Raw genomic sequence first — 27,915 nt, 5'->3', positions numbered from 1 at the left:
ACCAAAAGACTCCCAGCTTGAAAAGTTATGACCATACAAAATGAAAGTTCATGGTTCTGGAATGTTTGATTTTTCTTTTTTTAAAAACTGGGTATCTACTATCTTTGTGCAGTTGTTTACTCTCAAAGGAAATTATACTGATGATCAGCAAAACTTAAACAAATTATAATTCTGGTGATGTAAGACCCCATGAAGATAACCTGAAAGATACAAAATAGATGGACATGAATTTTGAAGTTGAACCAATAAAGAAATCATAGGGAGGGATGATGTTCTTGCTTTTGTTTGGCTGCACCGCCTACCTTTTTATTCAAAGTACCGACTTATATTTTGCTGAATACGGTTGTTTTGGTGATTTTGTTTCATTGGATTATTTTCATTCTGGTTGAAAAACGATAGGTAGGAACGATTGATTCAAAAGTGGAACAAACAAACAAAAACAAGATGAAAATCAAGAAGTGGACGGGTTTGCCCGTTTTCTCTTCAGGTATTCAATTTCAAGGGTATATTCTCACTAAATGACTAGGTTCAAACAGTGTGATATTTTTCGACAAGACAGAAGCATAGAAAGGGAAGAAAATGGATGAGGATCTATCGAGTGGGACTACTGAAAGCTAGAAGGATGCATGCAAGCTTCGATTACACTACCATTATTTTGGCGACGAAGCAGGCGAGTCAGATGTTTGAGTTCGCTTAGCTGGGATGGTTTGATCTGAAAGGAGTTGTTGAGTTCTGTCTCCATTTGGTTGATGACTGTTGAAGCTACCCAATTCCCAAAGGATTGCTTGACCAATGAGAAAACTGATGCAACCGGGCTGTCGGATCCCTCTCGCTTTGAAGCCTCAGTCAATTGTTGCCAAAATGTCTTGTGAACAGGGACTAGATCAAATAAGAGGGGTAGGTATCATGTTTGGAGATTGTACACCCACCCGTCACAAATCACAATCAAAAACAATACATGGATGAGAAAAGCCTTGCTTTATGAAATGGCAAGATTTTTTATTCAGGTATAAACGTCAACTCACACTTCTTTAATCGGATATCGAAGCCCAACATGGCTGCGCCATTATCATCTGTAACATATGATACTCCGGGGAATACGTCTTCCATGATTTCTGACGGGCTCTTCTCCGGATGTTCTGCTCTTGTTTGTTCGATTAATCTGTTCAGATATGTCTCGGCTCCTTCAACAGCAGCCTCTCTAATACCACCGATGCCATCAATAATACCGCGACCAAGTGGGCCGGTCGGCGAGGAATTTTCAGCAACTTCGGGTTTTGTGCCCAGAGGTTCGAGCAGTGCCTTAGCCTCTTCATTAATCTGCGTGGTCGAAGTGTTACTTGAAGCCTTAGAGGAGAGTTTCGTCGATACCTCAGGCGAGTCAGGCTGATCAGTTTCAGGTGTTTCTTCGAGAGTGTCTGTCAGGATTTCGCTCGCCGGTGATTTTTTGTCCGCATTTTCTTTGGGAGCTTCAGGCTCATCAATCGCCGCCATTAACTTCTCATTCAATTCCCACATGCTTTTACCCGTGTACACCCGTCCTCCAGCAAGGACTTCGATTAGCTCGGGGGAGATGTTCCGACCCTCGCACACTCGATCTTTGAAATCATGATAAGCGGCATCAATGTGTGCTTTGTGTCTTTCCATTTGTTCACCTTCCAACTCGTGATATAGTGAGAGCGCGTTGGAGCCAGTGAAGAAAGACTGTGTGGTCAGTTTGAGTCTATCCAAGAAAGACGTCGTTACGGTTGGTCGAAGAGAAGCTACTCCAATTGATCCAGTGATCGTTGATTCTTTTGCAGAAAGGAAAATGTTGAAAACAGATTTAGTGCTTTCAAATCGTCAAAGGCCAAGAACAATTGAAGAACAGTGGTGAATGTGGGACAAACGGGATGCGAATATGCTGTCGGCGTGAGTTGCAATAAGGTATCCTCCACTGGCAGCTGCGTTTCCAAAACTCGCAATGACTACTTTTCCTTTTGCTTTCAGATCTTTCACAGCACCCCAAATCGTATCACTTTCCACTACACCCCCACCCCCACTATCGATCCGTAGGACAACCGCGCCGATCGAATCGTCTTCGGCAGCTTCGTGTAGGCCCTTGACTATAGCACTCGTACCGAACCTTAGAGCAAGAAGGATAATAATGTCAATAATCTATTTGTCAAGCCATGATGATCCAGAAAAACTAGAATCGCGCACTCTCCCATATCACCGATTGTACCTAGGACATAAACTACACCAACATTTAAGACGCCCTCCTCGTTTCGTTCTGATAGGTGATCCATGATCTACATGATACATATCAATGAGCGGTGGCTCTAAAAAAATGTCTCTAGCACTAACTTTGTGGTAGTGATGAAAACTTTTTGTTTGTGCCTTCAAAGCTTCCTTGAGAATCGTCTGCCTCTCTTTTCCATGTATCTCCTGGTCCGTATCGTCCAATACGAGCGGGTTCTCGCCTAGGATGACCTTCGAAAGCAGCTCCTCTTTGTACATCGTGCCAGTGAGTAATCCAAGCTCAACGGCCTCTTTCGCCATCAAAGGCCCTCGCTTGGCATACCCCTTCACACGCTCGACCAGTTTATCGTAATCGGACTCTTCGCCTCCTTCGGGCACTTCAGATCCGAATCGGTTGAGCGCAATCATAGTGAGCATGTTTGTGTTTAGACCGTTCAGAAGCTCGAGGTGATTATCTGCTTGGGGTTCCTAAAACACAAGACCTTGTTTAAATGATTTGCTGATGTTGGCGAATAAAAAGCATTTCTAGAGGGAAATGGACAGTACCGAAAATTCCTCTTGGGTATATGGAGCTACCTATTCGAGTAAGGGGAACCGTGGGTTGAGGGGACAGAGCCAGAAAGAAACAACATTTAATTTTTTGTTACACTAGAACATGACATAACTTTGCGTGTGATCACAAACCATGGATTTATATTTTGTTCTTGCTTCGGCATGAACCTTGATCCCTAGCCAATTGAGCAACTTCGAATAAAATGTAACCGTACTGTTAATGCCGACAAGAGGTATTTCGCCAGTTGGCTGGCAGTAAATCTAATGAAACGAAAGGACGACGTTGGTTCGGCTGTCGTGGACCAGCTCAAGGGAAGAAATGACTTACCTCATCAAACCCGCTAGCCATTGTATATTCACCTTGGCTTCTGAAGGTCTCAGTGAATGCGACTGTCCGGAATTTCCCAGGACCCAGACTACTGTCTTTGGAGATCTTCAAGTCGAGCAGAGCGTTCTGTAACTCTTCAATTTGAGCCAGGCCTAGCGGAATGTCTTGATTGACTGACGGTGCATTGGTCGACGACATGTCAGCAATAATTCCGATCTATAAGCAGAACGATTACTTCAGCTGGCTGAGCCTGAGGTAAACAAATCAATTTGAGATAGATAAGTTGACCGACGATTCGATCATCATTTTCGGCGAACTTGAGAGTACGGATGGCGTCGTAAAGCGTCATGCTGTGATGCGCAAAAGGGCCAGTATGTTGAAGATTATGTGTTTAAGTTGATGCTCGATTAAGAGAGAAAAATAAGCATGCAGTCAATGATCACTTACACACGAGGTGGTTCAGTTCCATCTCCACTTGACCCTAGTATCATGCTCAAGTTTGTCTGGTTCGAAGGATACTGTTGATGGATCTGACTGAATCAGTAAAACTCCAATGATAACGCTACATGCAGGTACTTGCAACACGGCACCCACTTCGACAATTGCACCATCGTAGAGTCTCCAGACTAAATAAGTACCTGTGATGGAAATCGCACTATTGGCTCAGCATTGTTTGTTGACGATTCGAAGTTGCAACACTGATCATCGACACGGGTATCAAGTGGAATCTGACCTGGATTGATGTGATCTCTTTTGGCCTTTTGATATTTCGCATAATAGTATCGACTGATAAAAAAACTTGCGCTGAATCCCAAGAGTAGTGGCCTGAGAAATATTTAGGAGCAGGGTTCAGCGCTTCGTCGATCATTTTGAAAATGAAAAAAAAAAACATCTAGTCAAGCGGCAATAGATTGACCTTCTCCAATTATAAGCAAATCGAACGCCAGAGCCCACTCGGGATGATGAGAGACGAGTCCATTGGGCTCGAATGCGACTTTCCTGCGGGGTTGATGACGTGGCCTCAGCCGCTTTCGGTTCCGCGGGCGGGGGCGGCACAGGTTCGGCCATCGCAGGTAAGCACTTCGCCGGAATCTATCGTCGTGTGAGGAGCCTGTTTTGAAAGTCTTGCGGTTTGTGTTCAGTACCCGACTCGCCGGTTGAGTTGAGACCGTGGCTGTGTATCTGCAAGCAGCAGAATCAGCTCGACATGCATGTACTGATGAGACTGAACAGAACACACTCACCTGAAAATCTCAATTCCAAGACGATTTTGACTGTCGCACCGATGGTACTGATTTCATCTCAGTATTTAATTGTTAAATGCGCACATAAAGCTGACAATACTACGCGATGCTGTGCAGCCTGTTCCAGGAAATAACTCCGGTGGAGGTGATACACACCGCGTGGATCCCAAATTCAAAACAGCTGCTACAAATACTGTTCTTTTACCGGGAGTGTAACGGGAGGTGGGATTGGTCCACGGGGCCGTCTACCCCATACGAGCCAGCGCGACAGGGACCCGTCCCCGTAACTCAAGGGCAGGGTACCCTGTAAGGATCTGAGATGATACTGGGGTCACGCCTCTTCAGAGGCGGAGCGACGCCCTGGCGAGTATAGGGAGGAACCGAAAGAGAGACCTGCCCGCTAGACATTCGGAGACGGTCTCTTCCCCCCTGCGAACTCGCCCTTCTGTCCGGCACCCTCCCCTATCTCCCTCACTTTCTTGATCCCTTAGTACAGCTTACCCAGTCTGCAAAGACTCAAGAACCGTACTATTTTCTTTTCAAATAATAGAGGGATACAATTCAAACTGCAGCCAACGACGACACTAAACCTTGAATTTCCCCCTTCTTTCTTTCCGTAAATCCCAACCGTAAATCCCACACTCCGATCCCACAAACCTTCCGTCAATAAAAACCCCATACAATGTCTAATCCCATAGCAGAAACCAGCAACCAACTCAAAGCATCGACAGAATTAGCAGTAGATACCACACAACATGCCCCCTCAAACCCCACTCCTCCAGACGATATTCAACCAGACCCCAGCATCCCAACCACCCAGGCACCAGCAGCTCAGAGCGCCCCAGCCCCCAAAACAAACCCCCCAAGAGCGGCGAAGACCACAGCCCCAAAGAAGGCCACAGTCAAACAGCCGAAGAAAGCTAAAGAAACTCCAAGCCGCGAAGTCGTTGAAACAGCCACTGAGCTCGGCCAACAAGACCCAGAAATAGCAAGAGCCTTGGGAGCGACACACAGTAAGCTAAATTTCATCCCCAAGACCCGGAAATACGAAGAGGAACTAAAAAAAAAAAAAAAAAAAAAACAGCGATCGAGGACACAGGAAGAGAGGAAGAAGACGATGGCGCCATTATCGAACTCCAAGAAGATCCGAGGGTGGCAAAAGAGAGAGCCGCGGACATGATTCTCGAGAAAGCGCTCAAGGCACAAGAGGAGGGCGACGAAGGAAAGGCCGACCAATTGTTAGGGATGTGGGACAAGTTGGCGGAGAGGACGAAGGCTACGGGAGGAAGAGAAAGAACAGCGACGGGAGTCATAGAACGCCCAAAAGCCCAAGACGGACTCCAGCTAATCCCATTGAAGCGACCGGCAGAGGAGCAATCAGATACTCAGGTCGGCACCACGAAGTTCGTCTGGGGCGTCTCCAACAGCCACGACGACGGGGGATTCACCCCCTACTTCCATAAACTGATACTCAAGCTGAAGGGCCCTCTCCCCTTCACCATTTTCAATAAGGAATGGCAAGAGAAGGCCCTGGTCTACCAGTCACTAAACAGACCAAAAACGGACGAGACAGCAGCAGAGAAAGGACTCCGCTACCACGGGTTTCCGGTCCCAGACAAATGGCAACAAACCTTCATCGACTGGACACTCAACCACGCCTGCGCCCGCGAAACACTAGGCATCAAGTACAAGTACAAGACCCTAGCGGAGTGGCTCCTCATCCACAAGAGCCACTGCGACAGGCTGATGAAGAGACACGGCTTCATGGTTGGACTCCGATACGACATTCGGATCAGGAACAACGTGTTCGCTTTTTGACCAGAAAGCGGCGGAGAAGAGTCATTTTCCGACATCTCGATATTCAAGCAAGATACCGCAGACGACGCATACGGTGAGGCGAAAGATTTCGATGAGATCGGGGTGAGGTGCAACCCGTACGCCATAGGAGGACCGAGGTGCAAGTGGGATGTGCATACAGGAGCGAAACCAGTCCCAGCAGCCCCGGCTCCGCCTAAACAGGTCGCTAACCAGAACTCAGACAGAGGGAAGGCGAACCTACCTCCGAAACCCCCAACAGCCCCCGCAGGATCCCAGGTCCCAACAAGGCCAGCTAAGGGAGGCTACAAGGGCAATCAGTTCGATCCGAACTACATTGATCCGAGAAGCATCCGGAATGCAGGACAGCCAGGCGATGGACAACTCGCCAAGTACAGGTGAATACGACAGCACAAGGAACCCCCCCCTATTTTCTTTTCATCTTCCTCCCCTTCCTGAGCGCATCCCCGCTTGCTCCCCACCTCCCCCCTCTTTCCCCTCACCCCCTTTTTCCTTCTAGTTTCACTCCTATCCCCCAACCTAATTGTTAAGACCCCTCCCCATTTAAGGGCCCCTCCCAACCGATCCAATTGTCTCCTTTTCCCTATCTCTGAGAAATGAACCGCATATGGAATTTCCGTGAAATAAAATAGAAGCCAGAATTTCTGACTGTGAGCTTTGTGAAACAACCAGCAACAGTCATGAGATGGACCAAGAGCCCGGTGAGGAAAACCATGTGAGCGCTGGCCCGGAGCCGCGGTGGCCATCCGAGATTAAGTGTGAGATGAACGTTGAGGAATGGGAGAGGAGCCTAAAAAGAGCCGGCCTCCTAGAAGAATACCAAGACGTCATAGATGGCTTCCGTGAAGGTTTCGACCAAGGGATCCCGGCACACGACCACCTGATGCAAGTCCCTTTCTTTGCTCCACCCAATCACCAATCAGCACTCCGGGCAAAAGAAAAGATAGAAGATTCAATTACAAAGGAAATAGAGGCAGGACGAATGTTTGGGCCGTACACACTGGAACAGGTCCACAAGAAATTCGGTTTCTTTAGGACGAACCCGTTACGCGCCGTGGTGAACGGGGATGGCTCAGTAAGGCCTATCAACGACCTCTCTTTCCCAAGGGGTGACCCAGATACGCCATCGGTGAACTCGTTTGTCGACAAGAAGGACTACATGACTACCTGGGATGACTTTGAGTCAGTATCCCGATTTTTCCGACGACAAAAAGAACCATTCCTCCTAGCCATTTTCGACTGGGAAAAGGCATACCGCCAAATCCCTACGGCCAGATCCCAGTGGCCATATCTGATGATTAGGAACTTCGATGACGAAATCCTCATAGACACAAGGATCGCCTTTGGCGGCGTGGCGGGATGCGGCTCATTTGGCCAACCAGCGGACGCATGGAAATTGCTAATGCTGAGCGAATTCCGGCTTGTGAACGTCTTCCGCTGGGTAGACAACAACTTATTCGTCAAGAAAGCAACGGAGCCCCTGGAAATGGAACAGATAGTTGCTCGGTCCGACGAGCTTGGAGTGAAGACAAATGTCATGAAGTTCGTCCCATTTCAGGAGGAACAGAAATACATAGGATTCATCTGGAACGCGACCAGAAAAACGGTACGCCTTCCACAAGACAAACGGTTTCAGCGAGTACAACAGGTCAAAGACCTCCTAGAACCCGGCCGAGTCTTTCCTTTCAAGCACATCAAGAAAATGGCCGGCCGCCTGAATCACGTAACATACATACTACCTCAACTCCGTTGCTACTTGAACGGCCTGTACGGGTGGATGAACGGCTGGAAAGTACGGAGCAAAGAACTACCAATCCCAAAGGGCGCAAGGATCGATATGGAGTTCTGGTTTAAAACACTGCTAAACTACAAGGAAACCAGGATGATCCGCAACCCGGACCCGACCGAAATTGGGTGGGTGGGCGATGCATCGACAAGCTACGGCATAGGGGTCACAATAGGTTGCCGATGGGCCCAATTTAAACTGCTAAAAGGATGGGAGAAAGGCCCAGAAAAGCCAAAAGACATTGCGTGGCTCGAAACGGTGGCGATACGCCTTGGCCTCATTGCAATGGAACAGCTCGATATCCGCCCCGGGAAGACCCTCATCGCGTGGACCAATAACACGACGACGGAAGGAGTCATCACGCGGCGGAAATCAAAACACGTATGTGTCAATGAGGAATGGAAAAAGATACAGGAGCTGTTAATAGATATGGAATTAGACTTAGTAGCCAAGAGGGTATGCTCTAAAGAGAACGTGGCTGACGCATTGTCGCGCGGAGATAGGTCCGGACGTGAGCCAAAACACATGTTAGCGATAGTTCTTCCTGACAATTTAGTCTCATGCATGTATCAGGATTTCTGAAACCCCTTACGGGCATGATAAGGAAATAGAGATAAAAGATAAAAGACAATGCCCCACCTGCCCTTCAAGGTGGCTTAAGCTCCATCTACCCAGAGAGGAGCGTCCCCCACACTACTCTTGTCGTGAGATGCCGCAACGCTTAGAGCTAGAGAAGATCTCTTATTTCGTCAGAGACGGCTCTTGCTCCGCCGAGGCTCCCTCAGACTGGGAGAAACACTTCCTCAGAAGCTACCGTTGGAACACACTCCTCTCATATAATACCGCTGTTAAAAAGTACATTAAATTCGCTCAAGCAACCAACAGGATCCCTTTCCATCTACCACTTGGCCCTAACGATATCTATGAATTTTGCTACTGGGCGGGAAGAGTAGCAGATGCCCCCACGGAACACGACGTAGCCGCGAACACGCTAGCGAAATACTTATCCGGCCTCCTAGCTTGGCACCTATATCACAGGGAGCCATACCCCAAGGACACCCGAGCCACCGTTGCTATCCTCTTGAGGTCTTCGACATATGTAGATGTGACCACCCCCCCTAGGGAGAAGAAAGGAGCTATCAGAATCCCACACCTAATCCGACTAGCAAACGCTTTGGTAGGAGGATCGGAGCTTCAAAAGGCAATCCTAGATCTAGCTATCGTCGCATTCTGGGGAATGGCAAGACTATCGGAGGTCACATATCGCGAGAGCACCGGAGCACTGGACAAGACAGCTGAATTGCGCACATCGGATGTATCTTTCGGGAAAGCAGACGGCGCCGAAACAGCCACTTTGTCGCTGAAAGGAGCAAAGACGGCCGCCCCGGGAGAGATCCAGCTTATAACTCTGCGAAGTCTCAACAACATGCTCTGCCCGGTAGCGGCGGTACGACGCAGGATGGCAAACGCGTTGCCCCACTCGGATACTTCCCTTTTCGGCTACAATGGTCACGATGGCACCAGGACTCACCTAACCAAGAGGGCGGTTTGCGTCTTCCTATCTCAGACATGGAAGGATCTAGGCGTCCATGGGGTCTCCGGACATTCCTTTCGAGTAGGAGGCGCCTCCCTCAGAAACGCCTTCGGGGTCCCAAAGGAGGACATCTGCAAGTTGGGACGATGGAAATCGGAATGCTACCGACTCTACATTAGAGATTACTCAAAAACAGAAGTGGCTGAAGCCTCCAAGGCATTGAAGGAACTGGCCGGATACTGGGAGAGATAGCTAGCCCTATGCCCTCCCCATCACTCGAGACTCCATCTTGCAATGAATCCACCAATTGATCCCCTCAGGGAAGTATCCACCCAGCACGGGCCGCAGCAGGCATGGGTTCGGCTCTAGGTCTCCTCACCTAGAGAAATGGGTCTTACACCCTTGCCGACACACACCCGTGTGTGCTGCTCCAGAGAGGAGGCTCTCTCCGTCTGCTCTTCCTCTCTCTCCCTTTTCTCTCCGGTGGGCTAGGCTTCACTACCCCTGAGGCTCAAGCCCTCGCGGACAGGCTAGGGAGGCAGAGATGGAAGAGAGACGGAGTAACATGACTACTTCTTGTTACCTCCCCCTCTCCACAACCCGTACACGGGGATCTCGGGAAGCCCTTCCCGGACTTCCAGGATCCCCTAGATGCACTAGAGCATCGAAAATGTAGCAGCGCACCGCGCACTGCAATATCACATCTGCCGCTTCCGCGCAGCATAACTCCTAGAGAACCCCCTCGGTTCCTCCCGGCCTTTAAGGCTCGAGTGGATCTCATATCTACATCCTCAACAGGAATTTACCGAACCACACTTCAAAGGCCACCACGAGGTTTGGTTTCGCCGGATGCGCGCTGTCTTGCCAAGTTGCCTGTGTATTTAGCGGTACTCTTGCGCTCCGGAACTCAACGACTTGAAACCTCCCGCTGTGCTCCGGTGAGTGCCGCCCGCGCCGGATCTGTCAAGCGAAAGGGGCCTGGCAGGCGCACCCCTAGACCCCCCGACCCGAGTAAATTCTTTGTCGGGACCAACTGGGTAATTTCTTGCGACATCACCACACCGCAAACTCCTTCACCGTATAATCGCGACACAGACTCGTCGTCGCATCAAGCCATCCGGGATTCAATAATGGAAGCCGCTCAAACTCAGAAAGTCCGAACACCACCCCCAGAGAAACTCAAACCGTGCGCATTTTCACCCTCCACATCACATTTTTTGTTTTGTTTTATTTTGTTCTGATCAGTTTTTTGACGGGTTCTTTCCCATAACCTCTAGTTGTTGCGCCTGTCCCGAAACGAAGCGAGTCCGAGATGACTGTTTCCTTCGATATGGACCGCCTGATGAATCAAGTAAGCATGCACAACCTGTTTGTTTCTACACAGAGCCCACATATCCGACCCAGTCTCTTTCAAGTTACTGACCATGAACTTTTTCTCGCCGATCCTACAGAGGAATCAACAATAAAATGCGCTGAATTGATTGCCGCTCATCGTGCTTGTATGGCCCAGCATGGTTTCAACATCTAATATTTTCCATTACGCATCACCATTAATCAATCCGTCACATCATGTACAAGTAGCTGGATTTGAATCACTACTCATTTTATTAAGAATGTCATTATACCATCTTTTGCGCTTGTCGTGTGTATCTTTTTTTGTCGATTCTCATGATAAAGCATGCGTAATTGTTGTGTCTTTCTTTTCATGAATAAGAGAACTAAACGTGTAGTCAGGCTGCTATGTAGATACTACTGGAGAGATTCAGACATGTGATAAGCCATGTAGTCTTCACTTATCATTTATTCGTAGATATTTACTGATACATCATCGATGATCAGATAGTAACTCAAGATAGTAATAATAACAGCGTGTTACCCTAATGATAATAGTGTGTTACTATAATAATAATAGCGTGTTACATGGACGGAAGGAGTGAAAGAGAGATGAAAGAGGAAATCAAGAAGCCGCGACAATACACATGCCACGACGAGAAAGTAAGCCGGGGTCCTCGTTCGAAGGCAGAGAAGCGCAAAATAGTAAATGCGTTCTCGAGGAGTCGAGATAGATCGGCAACTCAACCAAACGTCGTTGATCAATATTTTCTTCGTCGTCTAGGCTCTTGTTTGATTTGGATCCTTTGATCCATCTCAAGATCGTCCGGCTTGGGGTATAATCACCACCCTCATTCAATTCTAGACTCGATTCTTTTAAGCAGCCCCCTTGGATAATCAACCCTGTTGCGATCACCATTAACATCAGGTTGGCTCACTTCAGCTACCAGTCTTTCAGAGCATGGAATTATTTCTATTGGTAGAATTAGGCTTACCCTCGAGTCGGAATCCGTTGTTTTCAATCTCATTTGATAAAGAATCTTCGTAATCCAAGAACAACTGTAACTTCAATTCTTCTAACGAGATCTTAGTTTGATGAGAAACAAATTGTCGGGTTGCAGTTAAAAAGCCATCTAATTAAAATGGCACCAAGTCAGCATATGTGTGAGGTTTCAGCTGAATTCATAAGTGCTGAATTGCTTACCTGGGAAAAAGAGTAATCCCAAACAAATTGAGTTGGTGAAGTTGTTGGACTCAACAATCCGAGTCAATTGTTGGATTCGATTGACGAAGTTTGAAATCCATTGCGTTAGCGACATGGTCGGATTGACTTTGTATCGCTTCCAATGAGCGGGTATCAAAGCTGTATGATAAACCAAAAAGAATTGCCCACAAGAAATTGAGGTCAGGCTAGGTAAATATTCACACTCAAGAAGTAAGAGAACAAACCTTTCGTGATTTCGCCAATCAAGCTTCTCAAATGATTGGTTTGTTTGATTTGCCCATGACAAACACCAATCAACTCCTTTAGATCTTTCCTGATTACCCCCAACAACTTCTGACCGAGCGAGACTTCCCGCTCGAAAAATCTAAACAATGGATCATTAATATCGTTCCCTCTGACGTCCAAACTCGGGAGGTTTTCGTTCAAGTTCTTCAAGAACTCCTTCGCGGTCGTCTCTAACTGTCGCATCCAAGCCGGTTGACTCGAGGAGCTTGAAGCCTTGGCTTGGTTGAGCACCTCCCCCACCGATTCGTCCTCGTCCGTGCGTCTCATCTTGAGTAAACGTGATAGAATTTCCGAACCTGGGAGAAAAGCAGGTAGGAATGTGGATGAGAAATAAAAAGTGGAGATCACTTGGTTTTATTGCTGCGCAGCGTACCTTGAGTGGTAGAAATCAAAGCTTCAGCATTGGGTGGAAGACTGAGCCAGTGTGGGGGCTCTCGTTCCGGTAAAGCTTGAGCCCATGAAACAAAATGGTCAAGTCGAGCACCTTCGGCAATGACGAGCCCTTCTTTGTCGCCAATCGGATTGACGAGATGATAACCAACTTCAAAAGCGCTTGGATTAAACAGAGTGTCAACGAAACTGTCGAGCAGTTTCTGGTCCCAATCTGAGTCTACCCGACCACCGTAAACAGCTTGTTTTAGTAAAACTCGTAACGCGGCCCACGGTAGATGAGCCGGATCGATCTGTGAAACGAGCAAAAAACAAACATATTGGTTTTACTGCCAATCATTCTCAATCGATCTGGTTAACTCACGTTGGCCTTTCCTTTGGCAGTCGCGACCATCCATGAATCGATCATTGACATGGCGGCTTCTAGATCGGAGTCATTGAACCTATGAGAAAAAAGAATAATTTAGTCAGTCAAGCTAGTTCAAATTGAGTATTAGAGATTGCAAACTTACTCGTAAATTTTCGACCATCCAAGTGGGCAATATCGCAGTCGCTCTTGAACCACAGCGTGGAACCTACATATAGATCGGATTAAGAACCAAGAGAACGAAAGAAGAGCGGTTGAATAGATAGGGAAAGGAAACGATCGGCTAGCTCACCATGCAAGCAGGAAGTACAGCCGAACTTTTTCATTCGGGCCAGCTGCCAAACGGACGGGGGAGATGCTTTTGAGACAATCGACTAGGTTAGCGCGAATTCCAGGAGGCGGTTCGTTCATGATGACCATCGATTGGCGAAGGATGTTGACCGGGATCCCAGAGTTGGTTTCCATGGTCAAAAACAACCTGAACGCCTTGGGTGGATTCAAGGACTGGAGTCGTTTTTCAAGTTGACTGAGCCAGCTCGTGGCCAAATGCACGTTCTTGAGCAGTACCCACGATCCGGTTCGAATGGCAGCCGCAATAGCCTGGTCGGCCAATCGGTACCCTTCCTGTGAACCCATCGCAATCGACGCGCATCTTGCTTTTGTAGCTGCCACCAGGTTCTCAACGCGATAGCTGGCATCATACCCTGGCACGGAGCATAAGCAGACTGGTGTCGAGGAGTTGATTTCGGTGGTGACGACCGAGTCAAAACTGTACGAGGACTCCGCCAAGATATCTGCGTCGAATACCTGGTTGACATAGATGGCGACTGCTGCAAGCAACCTGTCAGGCCTCAGGCATTTCAGCAATAACAGCCGCCGAATCGAGTCGAGTGCAGCTGGAAGGCGCATATGTAGCAAAATAGAAGATAAGCGATCAATCAAAAAGTAGAGATAAATGGATGACTAACGTGAAGCTTCCGGCCAGACGGTAGGCACAACAGTTTCGGGGCAAGGCGAGTTAACAAAGGTCTCCCAAGCTTCTGGTTGAGTCGACATGTGATCAATGACATCTTTGAAGCAAGCCAATCGTTGGAAAGCTTGTAAGTGAATCTGCTGATCTGCCGAAAGAAATGGAAAACTTGTCGGGGGGTGTCTGCCGGTACGGTCGCTACCACCCTCGAGTAAAAATGAGTATTCCTCGTCGTCGACCTCGTGACCCAAACCTCGAGCTTTCAGTTGAGCCAACAGCATTGCCAACATCAAATGATCACGATGGAGGAGTGCCCTGGAAGTGCGTTTGAAAGTGACCACAAAGATATCGTTCAAAAGGACCGCCAGTCGTTCCTTTGGGTCCTGGACTCGTAATAGATTTGGATTATGTAACAAGACAAACTCGAAGATGTCCAAGAAATATCGGAGAGAGAATTGGTAGAAATGATTGAGGACATTGAGCTGTTCAAGAACAAAGAATATTGAACTAGATGCTTGAGCCAGTGGAAGGTATTCGGCTGTTACTTGATCGACTTCTTGCATGACAATATCTGTCTCTTCTACCTTCTTTGCCACGTCGGCTGCTTCCCGTTTAAGAGTCTCTAGGGTAACGATCACTTTATCATCATCCAAGATGTTACCGGTCGACTCGCTGAGAGCCTGCAAGAGTGATTTCTCGAGATGTCTCAATCGAAGCTTGAATTCACCTTGTAATCTCATCAGATCTGTTCTTTTCTTGTCGGTATCTGGGCGCTCAGCTCGCAAAACTTGATTCAAAGATTGTGATTGTAGACTGCTTCTGGTCATCGTGAAGTTGACAAATGTCACTCGACTGCAGATATCTGGCGAGAATTCGACGGATGGGTCACGCGTTGACAAGAACATGGTGAAGGAAGGTGAAAAGTCGATGTCTTGATTGCCAAGTCGGATCAAAACTCGACCGCCAGCTCGTCGGAGTTCCTTATTTAAGACGGCATTCAAGATCGGGTCCAAATGTTCAACATCCTGGATCAATAACGGAGTTCCAAACCGCAAGGCACTTTCCAGACTTTTAACAAATGCTTCGTCCAAGAAGCTGGTCACGGTCATCTTCCGATCGCGATATTCGTTAATGAGGAAGTTAGTTGCTTGACCGGATGGATCGATTATCAGAGGGTACCGGTTGAAGCGATGTAGCATGATCGCGTTCTCGGTACACAAATCATCTGCTGGTAGTGATTTCGATTGCCAGTCGAGTCTGTCGTCGGCAGTGGATAAGTATTCGGTCAGGGACAATTCGGCCTTGTACTTCAAATTAGCTTGGTTCAGATGATCAACCCATCCTTGCCACATCGATTGACGATACGATTGGTCGAAGAATCCACCATAGGTCATGAAGGCCGCCGACAAGAGCACATCTCCAGCGATGGTACTCATCTGGGTGTCGAAGGTAGCACTACCAGCCTCCCATCGAGTTTTTTCGGATCCTAAGCTTTCTAGGAGAGTGATACTGCGCTCTACTTTGGACTCGACCCGGTTCATTTCCTGTTTGATTGCTTCAGTTTCACCGATCAACGTAGCGTATTCAGGTTTGTATCTCGCAATACTACCCTCAAGCTCCGCAATCATCGTCACGATAGTTGCCGCTTTTTCTTGAGTGGTAGCCGCCTGTTCTTCCAACGAATTGACTTCATTACGAAGTGGGCCGACTTTATCTAAGATTTCGGAGAACTTGACCTGGGCGATGACCCATTTGCATAACGGGCCACAAGCCTTACTAGCTCGATTGACGGTATCAAAATTGAACGAAGGTCGGGACAGGAAGTCGGCATTCATCTTCTCACGGAGCTGGCGAGTCATTCTACGGTCGGTGTCAAAGTTCACGATACTCGCGATGAAGTCATCTTTCCTGATGATTCCTTGCACGGTTTTCCAGCTATCAATACGATGTCCTAAGATCGTGCAAACAGATTCCATGGCTAACTTGACAGCCTCAGGGGGGTTGGCCATCGACCTGACTTCAGTCAGGTGTTGCTTCTTGATGTTACTGACCGCAGCCTGGGCCTCTTCCACGGCCGGTTCAGCATCTGCCAAGTCCGCCATGACTACAGATCGACGTTCGGCAATATCCTTATTTTGTTGTTCGAGGGCAGCCTGGATTTGGATCGAAGCTTGTCTCTTGGATTCGGCTTCCTTTTGATCAGCCAGCATCTGAGCCAACTTGGATTCAGCTTCTTTTTCCTTTTCGGCCAGTTGTGTTCGTTTAATGGCCAAACTCTGTCGCATCTCTTCCACTTGAATCACTGTATCGCGCAGCTTGTCCAATCCGATGTTCAAGTGGCGCTGTTGTTCTTCCAGATCGTCTCGTTTCTCATTAAACAACTTGACATAATTATTAATAAAATCAAGATAGTGTCGAGGAGTAGCGTAATTGAATCGTGCTTGTCGGCGAGCCAGGCGACGATTGGTCTCGTACATGGACATGTGAACAGCAACCAAGGCGTTGATGATGGCGGTTCGATGGACTGGAGGAATCGATAGCTGTCGATAGACGACTGGGAAGTTCGCCGGTGGTACGTATTGACTGGTGTCGAGATCGAGAGTGCTCGTGAATTCCATTCCGACTTGGTAAAACGCTTGATCAGACCAGTCTCCAAACCAATCCAACACGCAACGGTTGAACAAAGCTGGCGAGGTGGCCGCTCGTGAAGCCAGACCATTTTCCGGTGGGTTCATGGTAAACACTACGTGCAGGTTTTTGGCAACCTGTTGAGTAAACCATCGGTAGAGCTCGTCAGGCGAGTCCAGCATAACACCATCACGTTGGGCCCCTTCTTTGCAAGCCGTCATCAGCGCGGCATGCTCATCGCCTTCGAATAAACCGGGCACTTCCGCATTGGCCAAAAGAGTATTCATTCGTTCAAGGAATCCAGAATCGAGTACGTTAGATTCGTCCATGATGAAACAAATCTTCTCAGCTTTGCAACCAGACCGACGCAAGACGTTCCTCAAATCATCGTCAAAGTCATCGGCCGTGTATTTATTGTGCACTTTGATTTGAAATACGCTCAAGCCGTTCATCCAAGCCACAAATCGAGATAGAGTAGTCTGGATGAAGCCAAAATATAAGTAAGTTATGTTTGATTGCAGACATTGATGAAGATTAGAAATGCGAGACATTTGTGTGACTTACTTTTCCACTCCCGCTGACACCGATTAAAAGTAGATGACCTTGAACTTGGCGGAATACACGATCAATTCTCAAGACATGATCCAGCACATCATTGAATAAGACTAGTGGCACATCGAGTTCTTCTTCATAAAATACCCGCAATCGTGCCTTTGAGTAATCACGCAACTCATCTCGATCGACGCTGATGTAATGCTTAGAGGTCCAGTTAGAGAAGAGGATCGGGCGAGCAAGCGCCTCAGACTGATTGAGACTGGGGAAATGTTGGATGGCCATCGAATCGATTTGTTCATCTGTCCACCGCTTCTCATCCTCTGAGACCAACCGATCTGAAAACAAGCGTAGTGCTTCGTGGGCCCAAACTCGAACGAGGCCTTCCAAGGAGAGGGTTTCTAAAGGTTTGATGGATTGATAGATACCTCGAGTCCATCGGGTCAATTCGCGAGGACTGTAGATGTAATGAGCTTGGATGTCGGACGTAAAACGTTTTTGGGAAGCCAAATAAAACTCGACCATAGCTGATGTGAGGGGCTCTGCGTGGCCTCGCAAGTTGGGGACAACTTTCAAGGCGGCTCTGTTGAAGGTACCGTAGATCTGTTTCAAGGACGCTTCTCCAGGATAATCGACCATTACGAGGGGTGCATGTCGCAAAAAACGTTGAGTGAGAACGACTCGACCGGGATCGGTGGGAGGGTTACAAGCACCAACGAATTGAATTCGTTCAAGCCTGATCCAGGCTTTATCCGATGGCCTCCAAAATCCGCCGCCCTCAACTAACTGTCTTAAAAACGAGATCACCTTCTGAGTGCCGTATTTGTCGGCAGCTGGCAGGTTGATCTCATCGCAGAAGACAACAATCCACTTGCCGATCTGTACTGGGGCTAGCACGACTCCATTCGGCGTCTTCTTGTACTCGCAATGCTGATCGAATGTCTTGAGGACCAATTCAGGTGTTGTAGCGCTTGAAAAGTTGAGCCCGACGACGTCCATATCCGGCAGTTTCCGTAGTGCACTGAATAGTGTCATGGTCTTTCCAGATCCAGGGGGGCCGCAGAGCATCAAGGGCTTGTGTTCAGAGAGCCACGAGTAGAGAACTTCTTCATGCCTGACAGTATCCAAAGTTGGAATGACAACTTCGGAAGAGGTAACTTGGTGAGTATCGATATCGACGACGGGGACTGAGTTTTTCCACGGCTCCCAATCACCGGAGGCCACTTGAACATCGTAATCGATTAGCGAAGCCTCGAGGCCATTCAATGGAGGCATGTCCAGACCCGAGTGGTCGCGCAAAAAGTCGCCCATCCGGGCCCGTGTATCAAGTTTTGAATCACCCGTGAATGCCCAGACGATAGCGACCAAGAGACGCTTTTGAGAATATGCGCGGACTTTTTCCATCGGCAGAGGAAAGTCGTTGTGACGGGCATTATAATCCAATACATTCCGGATGGTTTTGTTGATCAAGGAGAAGAGAGTCGAGACCGCTCGAGCCACGGTGAATTCCATAATGTGATCAACTCCAGCGGCGAATTCGAGAGCGCGAGTGACAAGTCCGTCAGGTTGGAAGTACACCGATAAGACATCGATGATTGAGCGCTGAGTGATTAAATTATCTGGAACCTCTCCAGAATTATCCTGTTTGCGCGTTGGAGCATCCATTAACATGTCGTCCGCAATGGCATCCAGAGCCACGTCGTGAGTAGTCTTCAGATAATTCTCGTAGAACATGTCTGGCGTGACGGCGTCTTCGCTGAACCAGACCATTCCACAACGACTGACGGTGGCTAAAGTAGCATGTTTCAAAGATTCGACCTCGAACATTATTCGGACGTTGCTCGGCAGATTGAGTCGTTCTCCGTTGGGCAAGGTCAGCAATTTGTTATCGTCCAAAACACTAAAAAAAATGATAATCACAAATCAATCACTGTGGTCTCTGATTGTCTTTTTCATAAAAAAAAAAGTTACCTGTTTAAGTTTTCGACCCATTCCGGATCCACGTCGCCGTCAAAAATAATCCAGTGCCTTTTGGCATCTTCACCACGGACGTTATCGATGATCCTTCTGAGGATGTTAGTAAACAGCCCATCGTTCCATTCACGCGTAGTCGGATCGAGAGTACCATAGAGTGAATCTTTAGAGATCGCTTTGGGATCGATGACATAAGAGACTCCTTCGCGGCCTTCGAGTCGTTGGAGCGCCGCAAGCAGAACCTTCCAGGCTTGGGTCTTCCCGGTAGCCGACGGCCCGACCATCATCAGGCCGTGTTGGATGTTTTGGATTTGGTAGAGTTGGAGGACCTTTTGGAACCACACATCACCGACGACCAAATGCTGTTCAGCAGCGACAGCACGGATGTGCGCCTTGAGCTCATCCAAATCACTCGGGCTGTATTCAATGCCCGGGAAAACGTCGGCCAGTAAACTAATGAGCGGAAGGTATAAGTCTATCAGTTCACTTTATTGGGCAGTACGAGTATTTCACGAGAAAATCCAACAGACCTGGTGAGTAAAGGCACATCATCCGCCACCAGCTTAGGAACTATAGTTTCAGTGACACTTTGGATCAAAATTTCTTGTTCCGCGCGACTATCGGACGAATCAGAGAGACTGTCGGCAGCCGAAGAGCTTTCGATTTGAAGTCGGCCACGCTTGAGATGGCCAGCACTTGTGAGGACAGCCTTGAGGGCCCGCAATCCGAAGTCGTAATGGGGCTGCTTGGAAAGCTGCTCGTCACACAAGCTGAAGAAAGGAACCACCTTGGATGCGAGGGTTTCAGCGGTCCGAAATCCTTGGGAGAACAGCATCACCTGGGCAATCAATTCTCGGTCCGGGCGAGTCATCGCCATACTTCTGAAGAGCTTTTTCAGATTGTCTGGCAAGTTTGATCGACCAGCATATCCAGGATTCATCGTGATAAAAATCCTGCAAATCGCATATTACCTAGTGTGAGCAACCGTGGTTACGCAAACAAATGGGGAGGGTTGATTACTGCGTGACTTACCCAGTATGGGGATTAATCTTCAACGTTTTTCCGACTAATTCTACCTCTGCATTAGGGTCGACCGAGGCAGCTTTCAAGCCTTGCTGGATACTTTGTATTTGCTGAGACACGGCACTGAGGATCCTTTCCTCCAATCGATTTGCCTCGTCAAAACAGCCCCAAGCTCCGACTTGACAGAGTCCGACAAAAATCCGGCCCATCGCTTGGAAATCAAACGTCTCGTCACAGCAGAAAACAAGAACAAATCGGCCCAACTGAACCCCGAGCGCTTTGACGGACTCGGTTTTGCCTGTGAAACGCAGAATGATGAGAAGGGCTTGATGACTAAAAAGTAACGTGGCAATGATAATATTTAGATGAGGCTCACCCGTCCCAGCTGGTCCAAACGGAGACCCTCCCAATTGACCGTGTAGAGCCTGAGTTAGCGTGAGATAACAACGATCCGTTAGCGGGGTCTGCACCAGTCGATCTGGAACGCCAAGATATTCGAATCCGTAAGGGAACACGGCGTTGGCCATGTGAATAGAAAGTCGATCAGTTGGGTTGACAATCGATGAGTCGAGGTAAAATCGCATGTGGTAGAGCCACTCGAAGCGGGTGATCGAGTCGACTTGGTCTTTGATGAGCAATCGAATTACATCTCTTTGATGCACCAGCTCGGTTATTAAGTGCTCGCACTTTCGTCGCATGACAGGATCTAGTTCTCCGAGAACAACAAAAGCGAGCAGATCTAATGTGCGCAAGACAGTTTGAAGGGGGGCCGATAAAGCAGCGTCGTTTCGCAGCGCGTTGTCGATTGTTTGAGTCCACATGATCTGGATTGCGAGCACAACCAACTGAGCGGGGTAAGATTCGATCCATGCGAGAAATTTGACCTTGTCAAGCGATTCGCCTTGGGTGTAGAATGTGACAAGCTCATCGACAGCCTTGCAGAGCAGCTCGGCCAGGGAAGATTGCATCTGCAACTCGAGTCTGGTCAACCAATCATTGATCTTTGGGTAATCTTTGAGGATGATTGGAGTTGAAAATGGGACCTCTTCTCCTTCGCGGGAGCACATCTTCTCAATTTGTGTTACTTCCGGGTCGAAACTCAATGTTGATAGCCCTGCAAACATTTTCTTGAGATGCTTGACAACCCGGAGAATATCCTTGCTGTTCCCGAGGATTTCGAGTAGATCTTCGTCACCGACGAAGTAGAACCGGGGGAAGGAGGATCGCTCACGCTCGAGGTACTCACCCAAAGCTTTTTGAAGCTTACCCAGAGCCTCGACTAGTTTGTCGAGAGTTTTGAGAACCTCCGGTATCTGGATTACGTCCAAGACGTACGGGGATTTGAAGACTCTCTTCATCAGACCAAGATATTCGGCGTTTATGTTATTGAATCGATTACTTTCGTTAGGTAGAAGGTGTTTGATATCAGCATTGCCGGAGAATATACCTTCGAGGTAAACCCATTGCCGCTGGACGTCAATCCACTTGTCGAATATTTCGCTCATACGATTCAAACGATCCGTCCATATTGTTGCGTCCTCCTCGAAGGTCTTGTAGTACGGCGATAATTTCATTTGGGCCAAGGCGCTGCTGTGCTCGCTTCGCTTGTTGAATAAGTCGTCCCATCCACGAATCAGTCGAGTCTTGTTCTGGTAGTTGACTAAATCCAAGATGTATCCTTCCCAAGTTTCCTTAACCTGAAGAGGAAGGAACAGAAGAATAAAAAGTTACACTAGTTTACTTGATCAGTTTCAATTGATTTGTACATACCTGCTTGATGTACTCTTCCAATGCGACCTCGCCTGCCGCCTGAGCCAAAACTTCACGTATGATTCCTTCATTTTTCTTGAGATCCATATCCCAAATCGTACCCAGCGTCATTTGAGAAGGCGCGTAATGACCGGCGAGCCTGAGATTCTTGTAGAGCAACTTCCAGTGTCTTTCTCTGAGTGCGTCCGACTTGAGCTCCCCGACGAGTGCGACACTTTTCTGGTGGAATTTGATTTGTTCCTGGACATACTCAAACGCTTGATATTGTCGCATCTTACTCGGCATCTCTCGGGTGTTGGTGAGCAAGGCTTCGAGAGATTGGCGAAGCTTTCTGGGAGTGACTGAGGACCATGTCGTTTCACGAAGCTCGGCTAGTTGAGCCCAGATCCCAGAGAGAGCGGTCCAAACTGCCTTGAGGTCCGAGATTTCTTCCGCCACTGGATCGAGCCGGTCATTCGAAATATGTTCCAGATCGAGAGCCTCTTTCGCTCGGCAGACCAGGTTATATTCATCTTGAAGTCGCTGTACTCGGGTCTGGAAGTTATTGATCGAATTCATTGCGACGTCTGGCTTTAATTCTCCACTAATTGGCTTCTCTTTATCCCAGTCTGCCAGCAACGCCTCAATCTTGCTTTGGACAACTTTATCTTCTGCTGCAATTTTCATTTGGAGGCCAGCTGATGAGAAAAGAGCCAATCGTCAGTGCTTAATAACGTGACTGGTATACATAAGAAAACAAGCGGACAAGCAAAGACATACCTAATTGGTCTTGAATGGCCGAATTTTTCCGCTTGAGGAGTTCGTTGAACACATTCCATTCACCCTCGATCTGATCGACATACAGCCAATCGCTAGGAAATTGGTACCTTTGACGGTGCAAGGTTTTCTCTCCACTGCCGAAGATCTCGATGTCAGGTTCCCATTTCTTGACTTTTCTTTTGAGATCTTGCACAAATGTGATGAATGATACGGCTTGAGCGGTCGACGAAGTTTCGATAGAATAGTGCTCTAGGTCGTGTCGAGATTTGGTGATCGCACCATGGGTCTCGCGCATCACCGATCCTAGTTTGGATCCAAAGCGGACGAGGACGTCCTTCTGCCACATGTCATACTTGGCGTTCACCTTTGCTTGAACTTGCTCGTAGTTAATAGCGCACACGCCAAAGTCTTGGGAGGATTCCGAGTTGTCAAACGTCGAACGGGTTTTGCGGATCTCCGAAAGGGTCTGCTGCCAGGCCGATAGTGACTCCCCCAATCGTCCGTAGAGGTAGTCGGCTTCGAGATCCCATAGAGATTGAAATTGAAGCCACTTGTTCACATAGCGCGAGATCTCGCCCAGTTTCTCCTCGATAAGAGCGTATGGACGTTGAAGAATTTCAGGAGTGAACTTCTCCATCTATAATCAACGCCAACAACAATTAATCAAACCGAACCGCTGTGGTGTATTGAATGAAGAACTTACCAAAGATAAGTAAGTCTTTTCGCTGGTATCCTCATCACGCAGTTTTAATCCGAGGTCATATCGTTGACTTTGCAGACGAGGTAGCTTACAGATGACACCTACATACGACGTAATCTAGTCGTTAAATTTTGAAGAAGCGGTAGAAAGGGAACGCGCTCACCTAGCCATTGATGAAATTGCTTGTACCAATTCGCACGGGCAAATTCAACGGGCGGATCCAGATAAATGACTTGATTCTTGATCCGGATTTCATGGACCAGTGGAGTGACGACTAAATCTGTTTCCATCTTCTATATAATTGAAAAAAGCGAACAGATTCAGTTCCTGTTGGAACAGCAGTACTTGCGCGATGTCTTACTCTGGCATTTGCAGCTTCATCCGCATTAGTTGATTTGGTTGTCAGGTTGAATTTCACAGTTTTCTCATTGCGAGGGCTGGTTGCTCCCATGGCTTCCGTCCGATCGGTCCCATTCGAGTTCTTTGTCCCACTCCCCTTTGCCGTGAACTGGTGGTTCCAAACCCTCATGACGCAGTCGAGCCGTTCCAAAAAGACCGTTTCGATCTTGCGATCGATTTCGTTTGTCCATTGTTGTAAGTTGACATAACCGGCCACACTCAAGTCGTCGATCTAGAGTAAAGCAGCTGAGATTAACCATCAGGTACACGTATTAAATTCAAGCGAAACTTACGGTTTTCTGGATCTTGCTCAACAACTGGGCAAAGACTTTGTGACTGAATTCACAAGTTTTCAATTCGTCGATGACTTTCAACAAGTCATCATACATGAACAACAGATCGTCTGTGCGCTCTTGAAAGATGCTAACTTTGTTGGCCAGCTCTCTCACAAAATTAGACTGTCGACCGACGCCCGATTCGCGATCATTGCTGCTGTTAATTCTCGAGCTCAACAAGCTTCCGGGGGCGTTCAAGTCAGAGATCGAGCCGACGAAGTTCTCCCATTTCATGTTCAAGCCTCGACTGATTAATTGGCAAAGCTCGTTTCGATAATCGGCTAGGAGATCCGAGATACCACTATCGTGGACTTTGGTTAAGGTCTGAGTGTAGGTTCTGATGGATTCCATCAGACTGACTGCGTTAGGATAAACTTTCTTGGCATCCTTGGCACTGGAATTCATTTGATATGGGACATTGTAGCCGAGCCAGGCCATATTGCGGACCTCTTTGAAGATGACAATCACATCCGGGTTGAACGCAACAACCAGGGTGTAGACCTCAGTCGATCGGTTCCGCTGGATTTCGAAGATGGGGCCGCTGATGTTCACACTACGCTTGTTCCAATCTTGCACCCATTGGTCGAAGATGGGCTTGGTGTCAAGCTTTTTGAGGAAGTTACTGCTGTCCATGGCGAGTCGTGAGCCTTCGGCATAGTTCTCCCAGCCCCGGCCAAGCACGTCTTCTACTCGCTTCATGTATGTGAATAGCTGCCGTTCAATTTGTCGAGCCCAAATGATTGCGCCGGCCACGGGTGGTATGTCTCGGAGATGTGACATAGGATAGGCCTCCGAATGTCGATACTACGATTTCGAGCGCACACACGTCAGTAATATGCCTCGGAAATGATTAGTCTCTCTGAGAAGGCATATTTTGGAGCTGACCTGGGTACGAAATTTATCATGAAGTTTGTTGATATCTTCTTTGACAGACTCGATGAGCTAATGAATTCAGAAAGGATAAATTTTGAAGTCAGGCAACTTGAATTGTAGGACACGCAAGCGGGTTGCTCACTTGAGTTTGATACTCTTGAATGGCTCCTCGAATCTTGGGACGAACAAACAGCGAATTGAATTTTGAAAAAACCCTGTGGGATGATTAAATAAGGAAAAAATGAGACGTTTTCCGGATTGTCTCATGGAGAAAAAAAAGAAGGAGTGGAACATGGGACATCTACAAACCGAAACATTTCTGTGGCGTTTCGAGCTGATCCAAGCCTTGCCCTCAATCGCGCAATGATTTGGTTTTCGACACGAGAAACTCGCTCGTTGTAAGCCGCCTCGGCTGTCGTCCAGATCTGGGTACCCTCTGTTGGATCGAGACATGACAAAGATGATCAGCATAAGGAAGCTGCTAGGATGATGGAGGACATACCCGGTGAAGCATCAAGAACATCGACGTTCTTGACGCTCTCATATGCGGCTCGGACTTCTTCCTCCATATCTAAGTCCGTCAATTCTCCCAGATGACTGCCCCCAGCGTCTCGCGCACCGACGGCCACGCTGGGGCCAAGATCCAAGCGACTGATACCCTGATCACGACCCGTCATGATCCTTAACTGCTCGTGTTGCTTTCGGAAACCTTTCAAGTATTCACATCGCTTCTTGAGTTCGACGTGCGAGGCGTTAATTTTGATCGGGATGAACTTTTCGTTTCGTTTACGAGTTAACTCTCGGGCTATCGTCGTGAAATCTTTGATCTGTTCTTCCCAGGTTTGGAAAACTGCGGCTGCAGCCGACATGATCTTCGAAAATGAGTCGTGTTCCATGTACATTAACCTGTGGCTCGTCAACACCTTGAGCAGCGATTCTGTCAAGTCCTTAGAGATCGCTTCGGCCAGAGGAAGAGCCCGTCGGATCGGATATGGTCTAAGAATGAAGAATGAAATTGATTAGATCGTTTGTTTTTTCTTCCATCCAAACTCGATTTTGTCGACAGAAAAAATTGAACTCACGAGATTTTGAGTTTTTTGTTGATGTGCCCAAAAATTTGAACTAGTGACTCCCGGATCTTATCCAGATCAGTCGCCGCCAACAATTCATTGAGCGGAAAATCTTTCATTAACAAATTGTATTTGTGTACTGTTTTAACAAAAGGCAAGAGTCAATCAATTGTGCCAAATAGCTTCTATCGACGTTTGGGGAACTAATGATGACCAAAAAAAGTCACAACTTACCATTGTCGCTAGCCTCTTTTAATCCCGTGTCAGCTAAGAACGATACAGTGGTGTGATATCTCTTGGCGGTTTTGAGGATGTCCAAAGTTAACGCTGTAAATCACAAGGTCAAAGGCGCAAGAGGTCAGACCAAGTTCGAGTGAGAAAGTTTCAGCAAGAAACTCAACTGATCGGCTCGGATTTGAGTTGCTCTTCTACACCTTGAAGGGCTTTTTCCATCGATAGCCAAAAGTTGATCTCTTGAGAGGCCGTGCCCGATTCGACGTCCCGATTTAAGGTGGTCACATTTTGGATCTCCTTAATCCATGTATTGACCAACGACTGCAACTTGTTCAAGAATTTATCGTCTTGGAGTAAGTTGGGGTCTAAAAGCTCTAAGATCTGTTGGTTCAAGTTACTGTTGTACTGGTTGATCGAATCAGAATTTTTGGCTTGGCGGGCCTTCTCTATTAAGCTCAAGATGACCGGATGGATGATCAAGGTGATCTCTGGGATTTCTACGTTCTGTTGTAAATGTAGTAGGGAGAGTTCTAGCTCGGCGAATTTCTTTTTGGTCATCGGAATACCCATCTTACTATCATCCTTATTGCTCGTCGATTTACTAGTGGAGTTGGTGTTACTTGGATTGGTACCGGTGACCGTGCCGCTAGCGGTTGGATTGGCGGATTGATTTGAGCTGGTGATGTTTGGTCCACTGATTTGATTGTTAGGAGTGTTGATGGATGAGTCGTTGATGTTCTTGGACTTGCTCTTGCTATTGACGTATGCATCGAAGAACGGGGCGACGGCGAGATGGACAAGGTTGTGAAGCTCCTCGTATGGATTCGATTGACTGGAGGTGATGGTTGAGGGTTTGATGATTTCTTTTGAGTTCTCGCCGGTGGGATCTTGATTGGCAGCGCTTATTCCGATCTGATTGGAAGCAGGGCCGAACAAGTTGAGGAAATGGAGTTGATTATCTAGTGGGCGAGAGCAGTCGAGAGTGGGTACCCGTTTGAGTAAGACGAGGGTGGTATGGATGTTCGAGTTGTAGTCCATCTCAAACTTGAGAGAGTAGACGAACGACGAGAAGGTGTTATCCTGATCATTGTTGGTAGCACTGGTGGGATTGGGGTTGTTGTTGATCGTGTTTTGTTCGCGGTTCTTGTAAAGATAGATGACTCGACAGTTCGAGTCGCTCGCAAACCTGGTGAGACGGTCGATCGAGGCAGAGCTAGAGAAAAGGGGGGATGTGTCGATGTGGGATTGGTTGGCATTGAGGATGAGGAGAAGGAGGTTGTTGATGTGGTCGATTAAGGGCTGGGGGTCGAATAGCTGGTTGTCATCGGCTTGCGACTGGGATTGGGATGGTCGGGCGGCCGGAGTAAGAGGGACTGGCGAGAGTGGTTTGGTGGGTGTGGCTGTCGCTTCCATTCCATCCAAAGTGCGTGGTCGGTGAGGCTGGTGTGCTGGGTCAGTAGTGATCGACTCACGACTCAAGTGATCGCCAGCCAAGAGCCAGCCAGCCC

The 27,915-nt window shown here is 47.9% G+C and overlaps 3 protein-coding genes across 3 annotated transcripts; 1 reads left to right on the top strand and 2 right to left on the bottom strand.

Moving 5' to 3' along the window:
* Nucleotides 1-604: 604 nt before the first annotated feature.
* PtA15_13A84 (uncharacterized protein) lies at nucleotides 605-4,189 on the bottom strand (the record flags this gene model as incomplete). Its single annotated transcript, XM_053162764.1, has 13 exons — nucleotides 605-879; nucleotides 1,026-1,793; nucleotides 1,890-2,125; nucleotides 2,203-2,291; nucleotides 2,347-2,709; nucleotides 2,788-2,817; nucleotides 2,926-3,054; nucleotides 3,122-3,337; nucleotides 3,414-3,471; nucleotides 3,569-3,639; nucleotides 3,716-3,759; nucleotides 3,855-3,946; nucleotides 4,038-4,189. The coding sequence occupies 13 exons, from the start codon at nucleotides 4,187-4,189 to the stop codon at nucleotides 605-607; spliced, it is 2,523 nt and encodes an 840-aa protein (XP_053026240.1).
* Nucleotides 4,190-10,651: 6,462 nt separating this feature from the next.
* On the top strand, nucleotides 10,652-11,049 carry PtA15_13A83 (uncharacterized protein; the record flags this gene model as incomplete). The annotated part of the gene is made up of 3 exons (XM_053162763.1): nucleotides 10,652-10,707; nucleotides 10,799-10,872; nucleotides 10,973-11,049. 3 exons carry the CDS (start codon nucleotides 10,652-10,654, stop codon nucleotides 11,047-11,049), a joined length of 207 nt encoding a protein of 68 aa, XP_053026239.1.
* Nucleotides 11,050-11,478: 429 nt separating this feature from the next.
* Nucleotides 11,479-27,820, bottom strand: PtA15_13A82 (uncharacterized protein; the record flags this gene model as incomplete). Its single annotated transcript, XM_053162762.1, has 27 exons — nucleotides 11,479-11,756; nucleotides 11,849-11,986; nucleotides 12,058-12,216; nucleotides 12,303-12,659; nucleotides 12,737-13,046; nucleotides 13,118-13,196; nucleotides 13,266-13,328; nucleotides 13,413-14,016; nucleotides 14,089-17,197; nucleotides 17,283-19,170; nucleotides 19,242-19,697; nucleotides 19,775-20,197; nucleotides 20,277-20,565; nucleotides 20,644-21,964; nucleotides 22,038-22,714; nucleotides 22,797-23,433; nucleotides 23,500-23,597; nucleotides 23,660-23,789; nucleotides 23,858-24,127; nucleotides 24,189-25,034; nucleotides 25,116-25,172; nucleotides 25,246-25,318; nucleotides 25,413-25,539; nucleotides 25,606-26,099; nucleotides 26,186-26,312; nucleotides 26,408-26,500; nucleotides 26,575-27,820. 27 exons carry the CDS (start codon nucleotides 27,818-27,820, stop codon nucleotides 11,479-11,481), a joined length of 14,349 nt encoding a protein of 4,782 aa, XP_053026238.1.
* Nucleotides 27,821-27,915: the final 95 nt, after the last annotated feature.

This window comes from Puccinia triticina, chromosome 13A (assembly GCF_026914185.1).
Source record: "Puccinia triticina chromosome 13A, complete sequence".
NCBI classification, from domain to species: domain Eukaryota; kingdom Fungi; phylum Basidiomycota; class Pucciniomycetes; order Pucciniales; family Pucciniaceae; genus Puccinia; species Puccinia triticina.
This window is presented reverse-complemented; position numbering and strand designations above follow the sequence as displayed.